This window comes from Heteronotia binoei, chromosome 5, assembly GCF_032191835.1.
Source record: "Heteronotia binoei isolate CCM8104 ecotype False Entrance Well chromosome 5, APGP_CSIRO_Hbin_v1, whole genome shotgun sequence".
NCBI classification, from domain to species: Eukaryota; Metazoa; Chordata; class Lepidosauria; order Squamata; family Gekkonidae; genus Heteronotia; species Heteronotia binoei.
The window spans coordinates 6,747,701-6,767,436 of record NC_083227.1 but is presented as its reverse complement, the minus strand read 5'-3'; the positions used below and the strand labels follow the sequence as shown (position 1 = coordinate 6,767,436).

At 48.4% G+C, this 19,736-nt stretch overlaps 3 protein-coding genes across 3 annotated transcripts in view; 1 reads left to right on the top strand and 2 right to left on the bottom strand.

Annotated features, from left to right (window-relative positions):
- Window positions 1–19,736, top strand: part of LOC132572129 (zinc finger protein OZF-like) — a 1,123,325-nt gene that overhangs the window by 903,672 nt on the left and 199,917 nt on the right. The window lies entirely within an intron of this gene.
- The window catches only part of LOC132570915 (paternally-expressed gene 3 protein-like), a 234,642-nt gene that overhangs the window by 64,440 nt on the left and 150,466 nt on the right, over window positions 1–19,736 (bottom strand). The gene's annotated exons all lie outside the window — the stretch shown is intronic.
- Window positions 1–19,736, bottom strand: part of LOC132572109 (zinc finger protein 850-like) — a gene marked incomplete at its 3' end in the record, with an annotated part of 50,864 nt that overhangs the window by 28,945 nt on the left and 2,183 nt on the right. Inside the window, exon 2 of the mRNA XM_060238907.1 lies at window positions 4,109–4,113. Within this exon, the coding sequence (XP_060094890.1) occupies window positions 4,109–4,113 (5 nt within the window). The remainder of the gene's footprint in view (window positions 1–4,108; window positions 4,114–19,736) is intronic.

Here is a 19,736-nt window from a genome sequence, read left to right as displayed (position 1 = left end):
GGTCACCGCGACCGCTCCCCTGCCATTAACGGGCGAGGACCCAGCCCCCCTTCCGGAGCTGAGCTGTTCAGCTCCCTCCAGGCAGGCCCAGCGGGGAGGCCCGCACCAGAGGGCCCAAACCCAGACGCACGTCTCGGCGGAAAGGCACCCTCTAGCCGAGCCTCCTGGACAGTCTGCATTCTCCAACCCGGGTCTCCAAACCCCAAGGCCGATCATGCCAGACCCCAAATTTTCCCCCAAAGTGGGGGATGCTTCACAGTCCTCCCCTAGCCGCATAGTGTCCTAAACCCCTAAAACCTGCCACTAATAAGGCCAAGTCTCTACTTAGGGCTTAGTACCCACCGGGAGGCCCAAAGCCACCCGCAACCCTTGTTGCAAATCTCTCAGAAAAAGCACGTTACCCTTTTCCGAGAGATGCACCCCATCCCCTCTGTAGAGGTCAGGACATCTCGCTGAAATATCCGGATGGGGTAAATAGTGGCCCAAACCCTTTGCAAGTAATTTTTTAATTTCTTTATTGGCTTTATACCTAGCCCTTTCTAAGGCTGCAGGGTCCACAGCATGACGCCACACTTGGCGGGGCAGCATGGCTGACCAAACTATCGTGGTCTCTGGCCATCGCTCCCTGATGCGCTGGAAGTCATCCCGGGCTTGCCACACCAAGGCCTTACCCTTCAATAACCCCAGATCATTACCTCCCAGGTGAACCATTAAGACCTGTGGAGGAGGACCCGCTCTATCTTTGAATAACAACGGCAGCAAGCCTGGCCACTGGAGGCCCCGGCGCCCCTGCCATTCGATGACCGCATGCTTGCTGAGTCCCAGCTGAGAGCCGACCGCAGTTCTCCGTGCTTGAAGACCAGCCCAAAACACGTAGCTATGGCCGCAGATGAGAACTCGGCACCGGCTCCTCTGGCCAGGAACAGCAGCATCTAAAAAGAGAAAAACCATTAAACACAAACAGAACCAACTCCTGCACACAATCCAATGTGCTCAATGCCCGCAAAAGGGGCGTATGTACACCTTATAGGCTGAAGAACGCCAACGCCCCAACCTCTGAATAGAGGTGGAAGGCAACCCCATAGCAGCCGCTGTCGAGGCCGCCCCAATTCTAAAGGAGTGGGTACCAAACCGCACCCCTGATAACCCTAACTCACCCAACGCCCTGGACGTAACCGCCCAAAACTGGTGCTTCGTTAATGGCTTACCATCCATGTGTATAAACAAAAATCCGTCCTTGGGCCCGCGCACTGCCAAATAAGCAGCCAACGCATTAACTGGACACAACTCGAGCTCTGAACAACTACCCAGCTCGAGCACGGCACCCCGCTGCAGCTGATCCGTCTTCGAGCGACGGACAGTAATGACCGCCTTAGGCCCCAACAACCTCAGGTCCCTCAGCTGCAAAGCCCTACCAGAAACATCGTTTCTAGATTGAGCTACCAGCTCACTCACTCTAAGCGCCCCAAAAAAGGCTAACAAGGATGCGGCATGAAATAAACATGCCTCGAAAGGCGAGGCACACACCACGCCCCATACCCTCTTTAACCCCCGCAGAATCGACGGAGACACCGGATTCCGCGTGTCAGCCCTGGGTCCGGCCTCTCTAGCCCACCCCTCCAGCATCTTTCGAATACGAAAGTCTGCTGTATCCTCCCTATAACCAAGTGCCTTACTTGCAAAAGCCAATGCAGACAGGCACCCCCTAATAGATCGCATGGCCAACCCCTTACCTCGTAACGACACACAGTAATGGAGCAATTCCTCCACTGGGAGGGGCCAAACCCTGCGATACCCTACCTCAGCCCGAAAGTCCTCAAACTGCCACACGGCCCGCTCGTAAGACTTCCGAGTGCTGGGCGCAATGGCTAGACCTATCGCTCTGCAGGCTTCGGCTCTCCAATCTGCCATAGCTCCTGGGGCATTGGCACCGGCTCTCCGTCTGCCTCCGGGGCCAGCTGACGAAACCTCTCCATCTGTTTACGAGATAGAGCATCAGCCACCCCGTTGCTCACCCCAGGAACATGCCTGGCTAAAAACAATATATTAAGCCGCAAGCAGCGCAGAGTGAAGGCCCTCACCAACCTCATTACCCTCTGCGATTTGGATGAAAGGGAATTAATGACGTGGACTACTGCCATGTTATCACACCAAAAATAGACAGTGTGATTGGCCATATCCTTCCCCCACAGCCAAACCGCAACTAAGATGGGAAAGAACTCGAGGAATGTAAGATCTCGGTTCACCCCTACCTGCGTCCAGGAATCAGGCCACACATCCGCGCACCAATGTCCGCGAAAATAAACTCCAAAGCCTAAAGATCCTGCAGCATCAGACATGACCTGGAGCTCGGCCTCAAGCAACAAGTCCTCCCTCCAAAAGGAGACCCCGTTGAACGACTCCAAGAATTCCTGCCAAACCCTCAGATCATCCCTCATGCTGCAGGTAACCCTAGTTCTATGCTGGGGCAAGCGCAACCCTGCCATAGCATCACAAAGTCTCCTAAGAAAAGCCCTGCCAGGAGCAACCACCTTGCAAGCAAAGTTAAGGTGCCCCACCAATTGCTGCAGTTCCAGCAAAGTGACCTTCTTCCTAAGAAGAAATGCATTAATCCTAGCCCTCAGCTCCTCCACTTTCTGCAAAGGCACCCTAGACAACTGATCAATCGTGTCAATCTCAATCCCCAGGAAGGTCAACCTCTGGGTTGGACCTTCCGTTTTTTCCGGTGCTAAGGGTACCCCAAGTTCAGTAGTGAGCTCGGCGAAACCAGCCAGCAGCTGGCCACACTGCCCTGTCCCTACTGGCCCCACAAACAGGTAGTCGTCCAAATAATGAACAACGTCCTGCAACCCCACTTCTTACGCACAGCCCATTCTAAAAACGTGCTAAAACGCTCAAAAGTGGAACATGACACAGAGCAGCCCAATTGGCAATGCTCTATCCATGTAAAATTGGCCCTCAAAAGAGAATCCTAAGAGATCAAAGTCACCGGGGTGGACAGGCAAAAGGCGGAACGCCGACTTAATATCGCATTTCGCCAACTCAGCCCCCACCCCACAATGCCTCACCACTGCGATAGCCTGGTCAAAGCTAGTATACCTGACAGAGCATAAATGCTCTGGGATCCCATCATTCACTGACTGCCCCCTAGGAAAAGACAAATGGTGAATCAAACGAAATTCACCAGGCGTCTTTTTGGGCACCACACCTAACGGCGAGACCCTCAAAGTAGGCACTGGAGGCTGTGGAAAAGGACCAAGGATCCTTCCCTCTGCCAACTCCTTAGCGATCTTGTCTCTAACGACCTGTTCCAAACCTTTAACAGACTTAAGATTTCTAGACATAAACGCAACTCGAAGGTCCCTGAAAAGGGATCCTAAACCCTAACTTAAAACCCTCCAACAGGTACGAAGCGTCCGCCCTCCTAGGATACTTAGCTAGCCATCGCTTAAGCGGTCCCACCCTTATCGGGCTGGGGCCCTTTCTTGGCTGGAAAGCTCCTCCGCCCCCGCCGGGCTTCTTTTGATTCCTGCGCCCCCGGGCTCTAGGGCAGCTGTCAAAGGCGTGGGATCCACCACACAAGGGGCAGGCGTGCTTGAACTGGCACGCCTTTCTATTACACACCCCCAGGGATCCAAAGTCCCAGCAGAGCAAGCGGGGTTGAACCGCCTGCCCCGCTGTACCGCGGGGAGAGCTCGAAGAAGTAGAAGTGGACGCCCTACTCACTAAGTGACCACTATCTGATCGGTCACCCAGGTTAGGCCTGGCCGGGGACATAACCTGCAGCCAAAGCTGCTGGTGAATCCGATCCCACTGGAGGGTCGGATATAGGGCAGCCCTCATTCTAAATTCCTGGTCATACTGTAACCAGGCTGATCCACTAAAGGCAGTATAGCCCTTATAAATTATGTCCAAGTATTGAAACAAGGATGCCGCCCGCCACGGCTGCGCCCTGGCAATTACCCCGGCATAAATGCAGAACCCAGGCAACCAATTAGCCCATGTTCTGTCCACCTTTCGCTTCCGCAGCTTCTCCTTCTCCTTTTCATCTAATTCCTCTTTGTCTTTCTTTTCCATTTCCTCGATAAAGAAGAGAAAATATGTCCACATATTCTCCCTTTAAAATTTTTTTCCCTTGTGGCAGGGAGCAAATGGTCCCCGAGTGGCAGAGCAACTTCCCAAAAGGCAAGTCTGTAAAAGGCACCATCCCATACTGCGATGGTGCTCCCAAAATGGGCCCAGATAAGCTCATCTGCCCTGTACCTGGATGCACACAAGGTGTGCCCTGCCCCCCTGGCCAATGCCAATTCTGCACCAGCCCCACCCCCCGGAGGAGTAGTCACACCTAAGCCTATCCCTGAGGCACCTCTGGCCCGGCTACTGCAGCAGGTCCCCATGTTCCCCATGGCCAAACCTGCCCAGACCCAACTTGCAAACCCTCACCAGACCTACCTCCAAGTCCAACTGGCACCACCGGCAAACCAATGCCCGACGTCCGCGCCTCCTCCACCGCACCTGCATCGGGGCCACCGGAACCAGCATCCTTGCCAGGCACAACTCCACCAGACCTGCCCTCAAGAATGGACAACCTGGTAAGAATATTAGCGTGCCTTGCCTTTTTGGATTGCCTAACATCGCCCCCCCCCGCTTAAGGAAGGAACACCCGCCGCCCGCTCTAAGGCCTGCAGCCTACTCAAAATATTATAATCCACCGCCCCTTCACCCTCCTCATCCGAAGAAGATGATGGAGGCAGTGGCCTCCTGGCAGGAGCTTTAGACGGTCTGGGTGCAGGCTTCTTACCCTTGGACTTGCCTCTGAACCTTTACCCCCAGACATTTTGCCCGCCTGCCTAATAAGAAGGGTCCCTCAGAATGGCCGCCCAACCGTCTCTCTGTCCCTCTCACTAGGCATCAGCCCACCCATCGAGGGACTGAAGAGAGGGACGGGGAGCTAGCCGTTGACTCGGCTAAACCCGCCCCCTGAAAAGCGCGCCCCAAACAGCGCGCAGTCCAACTCTCCCGCCCTGGAGGGCAAACAGCTCTAAGCAGCCTAGCAGCTACGCTGCAGGCTGCAAGATTACGATTCTCTTTAAGGATATTACAAGCTGCGGAGAGAGGCCATTTTAAGCTTGTGGTTTTTGGGGAGTTGGCTGGAGGAGTCTGTTAAACTTGAGGCAGGCTTTTGGTCTAGTCTCCTCCTCTAGGCTTCCCAATCCCCAGGTCCCAGCGGGGGATCCCCCGTTTTTACAGGCTTCTCCCTGCCCCCAGCCAGCTGGCCGGCGGGGGAAGCCCCGCCCCCCACAGTCACCATGTAGTTTTAGAGCTCCTGCAGGTCTGTTTTTTAAAATATGTGCCTTTAAGGCTGAGCAGGAAGCAGGAAACAGGAAGGGCTTTGGAGAATGGCCCCTCCCTTTGTTTTGCTTTCGTTTTCATTTCAAGTAAAGGGAGAAAAGGACTTCTTTCTCTATTTTCTTCATCCCATGCATAATATTGTAAACCTCTATCATGTCACCCCGCAGTCGACGTTTCTCCAAGCTAAAGAACCCCAAGTGTTCATAGGGAAAGTGTTCCAGCTCTTTAATCATTCTAGTTGCCCTTTTCTGGACTTTCTCCAATGCTATAATATCCTTTTTGAGGTGCGGCGACCAGAATTGTACACAGTACTCCAAATGAGACTGCACCATCAATTAATACAGGGGCATTATGATAACTGGCTGATTTGTTTTCAATTCCCTTCCTAATAATTCCCAGCATGGTGTTGGCCTTTTTTATTGCAATCGCACACTGGTCTTGACATTTTCAGTGAGTTATCTACCACGACCCCAAGATCTCTCTCTTGGTCAGTCTCTGCCAGTTCACACCCCATCAACTTGTATTTGTAGCTGGGATTTTTGCCCAGATGTGCATTACTTTGCACTTGGTCACAAGTGCAAAAAACATCTGGAGAGCCACTGTTCCCCACTCCCGATCTAGTAAATGAACATTTTTTGTTTGCCACAGGTCGATGTAGAAACCTCAACCCCCCCCCCCCCCAAAAAAAAAACCTGTTTTCTAAATTCACTCAGGAGCCCAGAGGCTGCAGAGTTCTCTGATGGAAACTTTGGCTATAGGTGGCTTTATAAGGACATCAGCCTGATTCATGGAGGAAGTCAAAATGAAGGGAATCAGAACATCCTCTGTGGGTGTATTAAGTGGCCTCAAGCCCCCTGCCTGGAATTTCCAGTGGAGGCAATAAACCCCCTCTAGGCGCCAGGTATCTCCCTGAAGCAAGTTTGGCTTAAACTTTGTGGTCTCCTTCTCTCTGCTGCTAAAGAGGCTGCCTGCCACTCTGAATTTGGGACATTTGCTTGTCACACAGGAGCACCCTTTCACTGCCCTGCCTTATGTTTTCCTTTGGGATTTGTAGAAATTCTGCCTTCAGCCCCTGCTTTCAAATTGCAGACCATCAAAAGAGACAATATATTGGAAGCTGTTTTCGTACCTTGGGAGCTGCAGCTTTAGAGAACAAGAAATGGAGGGGGGGGGGAGATTTCTGCCTTCAGCTGTGTGTGTCAGGATAGGGGGGAAGAGTCCAGTGTCTCCAGTGCTGAAAGTTAAGGTGATTTTGGTATCCTGAGACTTGCAGCTTTAAAGGTAGAGGTGCAAGCATTGAGTCATTATCGATCCCTGGGTGACATCCAATGTTCCCTCTAAGCTGCAGAGTCTTGTGAGCAAAAATTATACTTTGTGAGCTACTGGTATTAACATTGTGAGCTACTGGCATTAAAGTTGTGAGCTACTGCATAAATTATTGTGCTCTGGGGCCGTTTTTTCCAGAGCTAAGACAAAAATATGTGAGCTGAAGGATAAAAATCTGTGAGCGAGCTCACGCTAACTCAGCTTAGAGGGAACACTGGAGACGTCACATCTTGACATTTTCTTGGCAGACTTTTTTACAAGGTGATTTGCCTTTACCTTCCCCAGTCATCTACACCGGGGTGGCCAACGGTAGCTCTCCAGATGTTTTTTTGCCTACAACTCCCATCAGCCCCAGCCAGCGTGGCCAATGGCTGGGGCTGATGGGAGTTGTAGGCAAAAAACATCTGGAGAGCTACCGTCAGTCACCGATCTACACTTTATCCCCAGCAAGCTGGGTACTCATTTTACTGACCTTGGAAGGATGGAAGGCTGAGTCAACCTCTAGCTGACTACCTGAACCCAGCTTCCGCCGGGATCAAACTCAGGTCATGAGCAGAGCTTGGGTTCCTAGTTAGTCCAGAAGGCAAAACTACTGCCTAGCACAGTTGCCAACCTCCAGGTGGGGCCTGAAGTTCTCCCAGAATTGAAATCAACCTCCATCGGGCAGAGATCAGCTCCCTGGGAGAAAATGGCTGCACGGGAGGGAGAACTCTGAGGCCTTCTTCCCATCTCACATCCACTCCCTAATGTCCAGGAATTTGCCATTCAGGAGTTGACAGCCATGGCTCGGCCTGATCGCTGCCCGCCTCCCTAGAAGCTTCTCCCTTCCACCTCCTCCATCACTTACTTTTAAGCAAATCTCCCGGGGATCCGGCTGCAAGGTTTCCCCCTCCATTTTCTGCACCCCTCCCTGCTCTCTTTCCCCATGGAGAAGCAAACCCCTTCCCACACGCAGGGGCACCAGCAAAGAAGGAAACAGCACCAATCTTTTCCACCCCTCCCCACCCCCCCACTCCTAGCGTGACTTCCTGGTGTGAACCCTTTCAGTGCTGCAGAGGAGTGCCAAATGTGTCCTCCTGTTCTCTCCTGGAGAAGCCAGGATGTCTTCATGCTGCTCAATGGGGCTCCTCGGGAGCAACTTTGCATGGGGTTGTATGCCCAGAGCATCCAGGAAAAGGAGGCTGAATCTGCATCCCTCCAGCTCGTTAGAATAAGAACTCCGTTGGGGGACGGGGGAGGGAGGGAGGCTTTATAGACTGGCTCTTCAATAGATGAGGAAGCTTTTTTTTCTCTGTTGCCCCCTAGATCTCAAGTGCAGCCAGAAAGTGCCCCCTGGGAGTTCTGACAATATTTCTGGGAGGGAAAGGACAGAGCGCGGCTCCACCACCCTCTTCAAGGGCTTGCTGGGGATAAGCGCTGGGTTAGCAGCCCCAGAGATAGGAGAAAGGGGAACAGTCCTTGCCTCAGGCTGCACAGGAAGCTTCCCCCCTACCTCTGCACCATCCCCTGCCGAGCTGCATCATTACAGAGCATTGGTCCGGAGAGAGCAGCCAGGCTGAAGGGAAGCTCGGAAGCCTCTGTCATGTCTCTGCAGCTCAGAAAGCACTAAAGCAGCAGAGCTGTTTGCTAGAGAGGCTGAGCAAGGGAGTGGGAGGGAGGGCTCTGTGTTTTCCCTTCCCAGGTCCCTCCCCCCTGCAGAAAATCCCCACCAACTTAGCACAGCCCAGGTCTGGCATGCATGATCCCCGCCTCCCTCCCACAATCTTAAAGCTTATCTCTCCGCCCCCTTCATACGGCTTACTTGTAAGTAAACCTCCCCAGGCTCCAGCTGCGCTGCTGTTCTCCGCTTCAGCTTCTCTGCAGCCCTTCTGTTCTCTTTCCCAGTGCGGAAGCAAACCCCTTCCCCTGCGCATGCGTGCACAGCCAAGGAAGGAAAGCAAGAGCCCCTCCTCTTCTCCGACTTCCCCCCCCCCCCTTGCATTTCTTGCTGGGCCTCTCTAGCCAATGGCTTTCTGGCCTTAACCCTTTCGGTGCTGCAGAGGAGCGCAACCTGTGCCTTCCAGTCCTCTACAGGAGAAGCCAGGCTGCCATCTACAGTGCTGCTCCATGGGGCTGCTCGGGAGTAACTCTGCACGGGGGTGCATGCCCGGAGGATACAGGGAAAGGAGGCTGGAGCAGAATCCCAGCAGCTCCTTAGAATAAGGACCGCAGAAGAACTGGGGTGGAAGGAAGCGGTGTTCTGTGCCCCCCACACACACACAGTGCGGTGGGAGATGGGGGGGACCTGGGAAGGCGGGATTTGGGGGCAGGAGGGGATCAACAGGGTTCTGATGCTGCCCTTCCTTTTCTGTAGGCGGACTGACCTCTGCAGTCTGGAGATGCCCTGTTGTTAGAGCAGGTCTCCAGGCCCTCCCTGGAGGTTGGCAACCCGGTCCCAATCGAGGTGCAAACCCCACGGCAGCCCTCCCCCAATCCTCCCCCCCCACCCGGCCTTTCCAAACCCCCCTGGGCCCTCTCGGGTGGGTCTCCAGCCCAGGCCCTGCGAGAAGCGCACCCCCAGCGGTGCCCAAATGCTGCAAGGAAGCGCCAGCAAACTGGACTGGGCTTCCTTTGCTGAATATCTGGGAATAGCCTTTTCAGCTATTGTTTCTGTGTGGATGTATGATTGTGGAGTGGTAGCTAAAGCCGGTTCATGAAATATGGGCAAGAGAGGCGGTTCTGTTGTCCTGGATTGTACTTCCATCAAACAAAGGCTCCCAACAATTTCAGGTCAGAGTATCTGAGATGCCAGAATTTACTGTGGATTCTGAGAGGCATTTGGAGATTTCCTAGTGTGCATCCAGTATGTAAGTGGTGTTGTTGTTAAAAGTACCCTTTCTTTGAGAGTCAGACTATGACGAGCGAATAAAATTATCTCTTTTTAAACCAACATCGTTAATTGTGGGATGGTCTTTGGAAGTATAGATAATTTCCAATGTAAAGAAATACAGACTACTAACCTTGTGGGCTTGGACCAGGCTCAGCCCCCTTCCCCCCTCCCCAGAAATTGTGGTCTACGCCCCCCCCCCCACCCCGAAACCCTGAGGATGATGCTCATTGAAATGCCCCCATATGCTCCCTGGTTTAAACACCCCCCCCCCCCATGTGCTCTTCGTGTTTTTCGCCTTTACACACAACTGTTGAAACTGCTGATCATAGAAGAAATACAGCCAAAAGTCCAGCGGCTCCTCTGAGAGCAACAAGAGTTAATTCTGGGTATCATCTTCTATGTGTATGCACGCTTCTTCAGGCACAGTGAACGGAACTTCCTCCAGCTTTACATCTAGGTAGAAAGAGGGTGGGGGGAGGGTTAGTAGTCCGCAAGGGCTAGTTAGAGCCAAGTCGCATTAAACAACTGGCAACAAGTATAGCTGAGAATGGATTAAAACAGTTGGTAATACTAGGGTTGCCAATCCCCAGGTGGAGGAAGCAGATCCCCCAGTTTGGAAGCCCCTACCCCCCGCTTCAGGGTCGTCAGAAAGCGAGGAGGGGGAGATGTCTGTTGGGCACTCCATTACTCCCTATGGAGACCAATTTCCATAGGGTATAATGGAGAATTGATTCGTGGCTGGGGAGGGGGAGTTGTTTTTTGAGGTAGAAGCACCAAATTTTCAGCGTAGCATCCAGTGCCTCTCCTCAAAACACCCTCCAAGTTTCAAAAGGATTGGATCAGGGGGTCCACTTCTATGAATGAGCTCCAGAAGAAGGTGCCCCTGTCTTGCGTTCCCTTGAAATGCGATGGCCAGAACTCCCTTTGGAGTTCAATTATGCTTGTCCCAATCTTGCTGCTGGCTCCACCCCCAATGTCTCCTGGCTCCACCCCCAAAGCCCATATATCACAGTGTTTGTTTTTTGTATTGTTTGTCCCCCAAAAGAAGCTTTGGACCACACCGAGTGACACGTCCCCACCTTCTGGAGCCTGTCCTCTGCAAAGACAGACACTGGTGCCACTAAGAGGCCTGTGTTTCAAAGGAGACCTGACTAAGGAACGAGAAAGACTCCATGCCCTCTGCATTTCATACACCCCCACGTTCAGCGAACTCTCCCCTTTGAGAGGATCAGTGCTGTTTCCTGGTCCACAGCATGGTTCTTGTGCCAGCTGATCCAACGTGTGGTGAAAACCACCGCCTTCCCAAGATTGCCCTGTATGGCGAACTCTCCACCGGCCATCGAAATAGAGGGGCACCAAAGAAGAGGTACAAGGACTCCTTGAAGAAATCCCTTGGCACCTGTCGCATCAACCATCACCAGTGGTCTGACCTAGCCTCAGATCGCAAAGCATGGAGACACACCATCCACCAGGCTGTCTCTTCTTTTGAGGACGCACGCATAGCTGGTCTTGAGGACAAAAGGAGATTGAGGAAGAATCGCACTGCTACAGCACCAACCCTAAATCAGACTTTTCCCTGCAGCCACTGTGGCCGGACCCGCCTGTCCCGCATTGGTCTTGTCAGCCACCAGCAGACGTGGATTATTGCACCCTTCTTAAATCTTCGTTCGCGAAGCCAAGCCGAGGGAGAGAGAGAGAGCTCCAGGACAATCATACAGGCTGAAGCTGGGGCCTTATATCAAAAACAACCTAAATAAGTTTATAGTGACAAAATTACTCAACTCGATATTACAAAACTGCTTTTTTAATGGTGAAATATGCATCAATTCCATTTTCCATGTTTCGCATTACATGCAGTTCACAAAACAAGTAGAGTTCCAATGTACAGGAAGGCTAAATATCCTCCTTCGAAGTTTTCTTCCAGCAAACGTGCACTCTGCATTCTTTTTTTCTCAATGGAGACAACCCCCACAAAAATTTACAACACTCCAATTGGAAGGCAACCTCACACACTTCCTCCCTCAATATTTTTACTTTTATTTATGTACAGCCTTCTTAGATGGACACGACGCCGCAGTATTCTTTACAAACTGGCAACAGCTCTAATTAAGACTCCGCTGAAGCTGGGGGCTGGCTGCACCCCCCAAAACAATTTTGGGACTACTCCAAATGACACAACCCCACGCTCTGGAGACTGTCCGCTGCAAGAACACACACGGCGACGCCTGGTTCAAACTCTGGTTCTGGTGCTACAAGCTTCTACTCGGATGTGGTGACACATCACCACACTCGGGAGACTGTACCCTGCAAAAAGATATGGAGCAGGGGTGGCCAAACTGTGGCTCTTTCACACATATTGTGTGGCTCTTGAAGCTCCCATCGCCCCATGGGCTGGTTTGGGAAGGCATTTGTTTCTTTAAATCACTTCTCCAAGCCAAGCTAGCTGGTGGCTTGGAGAATTCATTTTAAGTTGAAGTTGCTTTATTTCCACCTCTCTCCCCCCCACCTATTTCCTTCCTTCTCTCAAACATCTGAGGTTCATGTCTTGCAGCTTTCAAACATTTGATGTTCATGTCTTGTGGCTCTCCAAGGGCAACTAGAATGATTAAAGGGCTGGAACACTTTCCCTATGAAGAGAGGTTGAAACGCTTGGGGCTCTTTAGCTTGGAGAAACGTCGACTGCGGGGTGACATGATGGAGGTTTACGAGATAATGCATGGGATGGAGAAAATAGAGAAAGAAGTACTTTTCTCCCTTTCTCACAATACAAGAACTCGTGGGCATTCGATGAAATTGCTGAGCAGACAGGTTAAAATGGATAAAAGGAAGTACTTCTTCACCCAAAGGGTGATTAACATGTGGAATTCACTGCCACAGGAGCTGGTGGCGGCCACAAGCATAGCCACCTTCAAGAAGGGGTTTCGATAAAAATATGGAGCAGAGGTCCATCAGTGGCTATTAGCCACAGTGTGTATGTATATATAAAATTTTTTGCCACTGTGTGACACAGAGTGTTGGACTGGATGGGCCACTGGCCTGATCCAACAGGGCTTCACTTATGTTCTTATGTGACACAGAGTGTTGGACTGGAGGGGCCATTGGTCTGATCCAACATGGCTTCTCTTATGTTCTTATGTGACACAGAGTGTTGGACTGGAGGGGCCATTGGTCTGATCCAACATGGCTTCTCTTATGTTCTTATGTGACACAGAGTGTTGGACTGGAGGGGCCACTGGCCTGATCCAACATGGCTTCTCTTATGTTCTTATGTGACACAGAGTGTTGGACTGGAGGGGCCATTGGTCTGATCCAACATGGCTTCTCTTATGTTCTTATGTGACACAGAGTGTTGGACTGGATGGGCCACTGGCCTGATCCAACAGGGCTTCTCTTATGTTCTTATGTGACACAGAGTGTTGGACTGGAGGGGCCATTGGCCTGATCCAACAGGGCTTCTCTTATGTTCTTATGTGACACAGAGTGTTGGACTGGATGGGCCACTGGTCTGATCCAACAGGGCTTCTCTTATGTTCTTATGTGACACAGAGTGTTGGACTGGATGGGCCACTGGCCTGATCCAACATGGCTTCTCTTATGTTCTTATGTGACACAGAGTGTTGGACTGGATGGGCCACTGGTCTGATCCAACATGGCTTCTCTTATGTTCTTATGTGACACGGAGTGTTGGACTGGATGGGCCATTGGCCTGATCCAACATGGCTTCTCTTATGTTCTTAACAAAGTCTTTTTCAAGTAGACCTTTTTGCGTGCAAACGCACTTCTTCAGATACAAACAATCAAACAGAATAGCCTCAAGTCCTACTTGCAGGAAAAGAGAGGCGGGGGGCAACCGTTATCAAGGGCCATGCAGAGCCAAGATGCATAAGTACAGGACTTCTGGAAAGATGGCGCAGTGACACAGTGCACTACATTGAGTGTCCTCTTCTAGCGCACTGATTGCTAGCCTTAGAGGGGACTCGTTGACAGGGGTACCCCCAAAAAGAGAATCGGTATAGCAAAGGGAGTTGGTTGGAATGTGGGAGGGGAGACGGAGGTCCCCCCTCCCAAAGTTTCTAATGTAAGATCAATTGAGCCCCGTGGCGCAGAGTGGTAAAGCTGCAATCAGCTCCCTGCTCACGACCTGAGTTCGATCCCAGCTGAAGCTGCGTTCAGGTAGTCGACTCCAGGTTGACTCAGCCTTCCATCCTTCTGAGGTTGGTAAAAGGAGTCCCCAGCTTGCTGGGGGGAAAGCGTAGATGACTGGGGAAGGCAATGGCAAACCACCCTGTAAAAAGTCTGCCGTGAAAACGTCGTGATGCGACATCACCCCAGAGTCTGAAACGACTGGTGCTTGTACAGGGGGATACCTTTTTAAGATCAATGATTGGCAGCAAATTAGCACATAAATGCAACAGGTAACAGGGATGTGAGAATGCAGATAAGAGCTCCACCCAGGGTGCATGTGAGAGCAGAGATCCAACACATGCACAATTCTTCACATACATTGAAACAGATTTCCTCAAATATTACGTGCAGGTGGGGGGATAAGTGGTCAGAAAGAGCAAATCAGAGTCAAGACGCATAGGTTACAGAGCAATCAATGCCGCTAAGACTGGGATAACAATATGGTAAAAAAAAGGTAACAGAGCCCCATGGTGCAGAGTGGTAAAGCTGCAGTACTGCAGTCCAAGCTCCGTTCACAGATCCTCCTTGTGGGTTCCTCAACGCAGCTCTGACTGAATCTCTTTCAATGTTCCAAACATTAAAATCGTATGTTTCCTTTGTGGATTCTCAGTTGCCGTCAAAGAGTGCTTCTGCAACAGAATCTCTTTTCAAAGTCTGAGGATTCAAAAGGTTTCTCCCATATTTGGCGTCAGGAAGAAGTCGCTGACAGTTATGGCTTTGAGAGGGCACTGCTGTTTGTACAGCAGGTATTATTATCCTTGCCCCAGTAATAATAATAATAATACTAATAATAATTTTTAATTTATATCCCGCCCTCCCCGCCGAAGCAGGCTCAGGGTGGCTTACATAACAAAATACGGCATTACAGTAATACAATAATAAAATACCGCAATTTACAATTATTCCTCAAATAAATAATTACATTAAAATCAATTAAAACAACAATTTAAAACCACAGATTAGTTTGGTGCTACGATCTTAATATAACATAGCTTTGCATAACGATGGTATAATAATTCCACGTAAAAAAGCCAGCTGGAAGAGGATGGTCTTACAGGCCCGGTGGAACTGGTTAAGAAGAAGAAGAAGATGATATTGGATTTATATCCCGCCCTCCACTCCGAAGAGTCTCAGAGCGGCTCACAATCTCCTTTACCTTCTTCCCCCACAACAGACACCCTGTGAGGTGGGTGGGGCTGGAGAGGGCTCTCACAGCAGCTGCCCTTTCAAGGACAACCTCTGCCAGAGCTATGGCTGACCCAAGGCCATGCTAGCAGGTGCAAGTGGAGGAGTGGGGAATCAAACCCGGTTCTCCCAGATAAGAGTCCGCACACTTAACCACTACACCAAACTGGCTCTCCACAAGGCCCGTACCTCTTCTGGTAACTGGTTCCACCAACGGGGAGCTGTAACCGAGAAGGCCCTGTCTCTTGTCATTTTCAGTTTGGCCTCCTTCGGCCCAGGGATTGTCAGCAGATTTTGCAAGCTAGATCTCAGTACTCTCTGGGGAACATATGTAAGAGCCTATTGTTGTCTTATCTGCATCTATGATGAACTAACCCCATACTATGATGGTATCCATTCATGCTAACACCCATTGATTTCTTTAGACTGTATTTTGTGTGTAGTGGGATATTCCAGGCTTGCAGGAAGAAAGAACTCAAATATGAACTTGTGGATCTCCTGAAAAAAAGTAATCTTTCATTAAAATCTGCCTCCGTTCCTGAGGACTGGAAGGTAACAAATGTCACCCCCATGTTTAAAAGGGTTCCAGAGGAAGTGCAGGAAATTACAAGACAGTCAGTCTGACTTCAACACCGGGAAAGTTGGTGGAAACTGTTACTAAAAAGAGAATTAGTAAGCACATTGATGAACAAGTTATTGAGGAAGCTCAGCATGGGTTCTGTAAGGGAAGATCTTGTCTCGCTGACCTGTTCTTTGAGGGGGTGAACAAACATGTGGATAAAGGGGACCCAATGGATGTTGTTTACCTTAAATTCTAGGAAGCTTTTGATAAAGTTCCTCAACCCCGCAGCTATCGTATACCCTTGACCAAAGAATGGTACACTCCTATCTGGGATGGTCGTCCTCTTCCACCGAGCACGCAGCTTTGGGAGGGACGCACATGGAGCGGTGAGGGAGGGAGGGGACACCCACCTAGCCAGCCAGATCAGCCGAATCAACCCTGGAGATCAATGGGGTGACAGATGTCACAGCCAGATCGCCCTCACATCCGCCACAGCAAATTTGTCACCTCAATCTTACCCTCTTAATTAATCTATGGAGCTGCAACTAACATCTTGGAAGCCAATATTAGAGATCAGTTCCAATCCCTCCAGTCTTATGATCAACAAGACATTTTAAAAAGACTAGACTTGTTGAAAGAAAGCCTCTTATTGAAGCAGAGTGGGCAGCAAAAGAGCTCTCCTGCGTCTTCCTGTATCGAGTTGAGAGAGCTTCAAGATGTGCCTCTGATTGACCTAGATCAACAAGATCCTCCTCGCTCTTCAATTTCCATTTGCCCTCCTTTAACAAACTCGAATGTGGATAATACAATATCTACTCTTCCATCTGAGATTTCACTAACCACTTACCCCCAACCTGAAATCAGGCGGCCTTTGGAAAGGCTGGTCGTTGTTGAAATCCATCCAGCGCCCACCACGTCTATGGATAATTCCATCAATCCTAAGGATAATTTCATCTGGCAAAGCCTTTGTGAACTTAGCAAAAATATTTCTAGGGGCCTCGAAAACGAAGGTATGATTTTTGTTTCTTGCCAAACCAATTTTCCCAAGATGACTGACTGAGATCCTCTTCGTTGTCTTCAATTCCAAATTCTTCTCCATTATCGGACATTCAGATCATCTCGTGGAATGTGGCTGGTTGGTGGAATAAATCCAAAGATGCGGAATTTATTAGCTACCTTAAGAACTTTGATGTCATTTTACTCCAAGAGACTTGGTCCCAAAGTCCGATTCATCTTGAAGGTTATAAGTCCTATTTGCTCCCAGCCTCTAGAACCAACTCAAGAGGCCGTTTTCAAATGGGTTTGTCTATATTTGTGTCTCTTCTTCATAATTCTGTAGGCATCCCCCTACAGGCTGGAAGCGTTATGGAACAAGCTATCAAGCTTGTTTTTGGGAATCTTTCTATGATTATGGTAAACATATATATCCCTCCTGCCCTAGCTAAATCGGCCCTTTTACATCATTGGGAACGTTTGAATGTAATTGTGAGTGCATTGGAAACCAAATTTCCCTCCTTTGAAATAATAATAGCAGGAGATTTTAATGCAAGAGTGGGCAATGATGATAAAATCTTTTTTAAGGCCCTTAACCTCAATCTAGATGATACCTTACCACCTTTTTTTCCCTATAGGAGGCAACATAAAGATAGCTATTCAAATTTGGCAGGCATTTGCTTTGCCAAATTTTGTATCCAATACAATAGGGTCTGGTTAAATGGTTTGAAAAGATTTTCTCATTTGGGGGATTTCACATTTATTTCTAAGAAAGGTTGCAGTATAATTGATTATATTACTGTCCCTTTCTCCCTCGAATGTTATATAAAAGATTTCTGTATAGGTGATCTCATTATTAGCGATCACCTTCCACTTATTTTGACCCTTCATACAGAGTCTTCCCCAGTCTCTTCCCTTAATCCCTCTATACACTTGTCGGAGTCTACGTCCTTACCAAAAATCTGCTGGAATAGTCAGATTAAACAAGTAGCTCAGTTACTTTTAAATTCTCATTCCCTTTTGAATCTTAGAAGGGTTTTAACCACAACAAATTCTTCAGTGCTAACAATAGCCTATGATTCTTTAGTATCTAACATTCTTAGTTCACTAAATGTTAAACCTAAAAATGTAAAAAAGGAAAGAAACATAAAATCTCTGCAGCCCTGGTTTGATAAAGAATGTAGAGCCGTTAAAACCCTGTTGCGCAACACCTACAGATATTACCACGACTCCGGGGCTTTGTCTTTACCATCAGAGTACTTTGATCTTAAAAATCAGTTGTCCCAGGTTATTATAAGCAAAAAGAATGATTATGCTAAACTTCAATGGGAGGAGCTATACCAGGCCATAACCTTAAAGAACTCTAAAAAATTCTGGTCTGTTGTATCAGGTGCCCATAAAGTTGATGCCCCTTCTATGTCTGCTATTTCTCCCAATGTCTGGTACCAATATTTCTTCTCTATGTTCTCCCAAAGTAAACTATACACTTCTAGACCTTTCGAACTTTCTCAGGTAGATCTTCTGGAGTGGCCCTCTGTGACCTCTGATGAAGTTAAAGATCTAATTTTGCAATTGAAATCAGGTAAAGCTACAGGACCAGATGTTATTTCCTCTGAAATCCTAAAGTTAGATCCAGATTGGTGGGCTACTCCGCTCGCATCTCTCTTTACTAGTATTGACAGAACAGGCATAATTCCTAAAGCCTGGCTTAATTCAATAGTGGTTCTAATTTATAAAAAAGGAGATCCCGCCATTCCAAATAATTACAGGCCGATTAGTCTCCTATCCATCATTGGTAAATTATATTCTAAGTATCTACTGAGGAGAACAATGGATGACACGAGAAAAAATTCTTTGTCCGGAACAACTGGGTTTTTGTAAAGGCAAAACTACTCTTGATCATTGTAATACTTTGTCCCATCTAATTTCCAAATACACTATTGGGAAAAAGATGAAATTGTATGTAGCCTTTTTAGACTTAAAGGGAGCATTTCATTCAATTGACAGAGACCTGTGGTGGGACAAACTGGAACAAACAAGTATTGATAAAAGACTCCTTATGCTCATTAAAAAATTATATACTTTCAACTTTTGTCAAGTCAAATGCTCTTTATCAGGCAATCTTATGTCAAAAATCCCATTAAGAAAGGGGGTTAAACAAGGTTATGTGTTGGCCCCCTTTTTGTTTAACCTCTTTCTTAATGATCTTGCTCCCTTTTTGTCAGATACTGACCATCATAGTCCAAAACTTGGTGCCAGACATGTTCCCTTACTGTTATATGCGGACGATATAGTCTTACTATCTTGTTCCAGAACTGGATTAAAACATTTGCTTGTTCACTGTATCACCTTCCTTAACAACAATAAGCTCCTATTGAACTATGACAAATCTAAAATTGTTGTTTTTTCCAAATCTTGGAAACCAACTAAATGGTCAATAGGCAGCAAAGAGACAGAACAAGTAAAATACTACAAATACCTAGGAATTCATTTCCAATATAACACACTTTGGACTAATCATTGTAACTGTATAATTAAGTCAGTCAATGTTAACGTTGGAGCTATCCAGAGCTTCTTTTACAGCAGAGGCAATCAGTTTATCCCAGCTGCGCTAAAAATCTTTAAGGCTAAAGTGATACCGCAGCTTTTATATGGGGTCCCAGTGTGGATCACAGCCTTGGATAATAACATTGAAGGTGTCCAATCAAAATTCCTATGGAAAATCCTGGGATTCCCATAGTGCATACCATATGCAGTTTTATGTTTAGAAACAGGGACGAATCTTGTGGAAACACAAGCATGGCTAATGTCACTTAAATATTGGTTACGGCTACATTTCCACTCTGACTCAGAGAGCCTTTTATTTTAACTGCTCTCAGAATCTAATTTGTCAAATTGGCTAGTATTTATTGAGAGGAAAATTAAATATATGGGCATTGATTTAGATTCACTTCTTATGCTATCCTTAAAAGATGCATTTTTGAAACTTAAGCTCAGAATTCTAGATATTGAAATGCAAACGTTATATAGCCTGGCCAACGTCTTGCTCCCCGCTGAATTTCGAACTTCCTCTCTCAGTAGGGAAATTAGCGTCATATTTCTCCTCTCTCCAAGCTCCACAGCAACGGTGTGCGTTCTCGTTAACAAGATGTAATGCATTACCATCTGCTATCTTATTTGATAGATTTTACAGGATTGAGTACTCAAATAGACATTGTCTTTGTAATCCCAAGTGTATTGAAACTATTTCCCATGTATTATTGA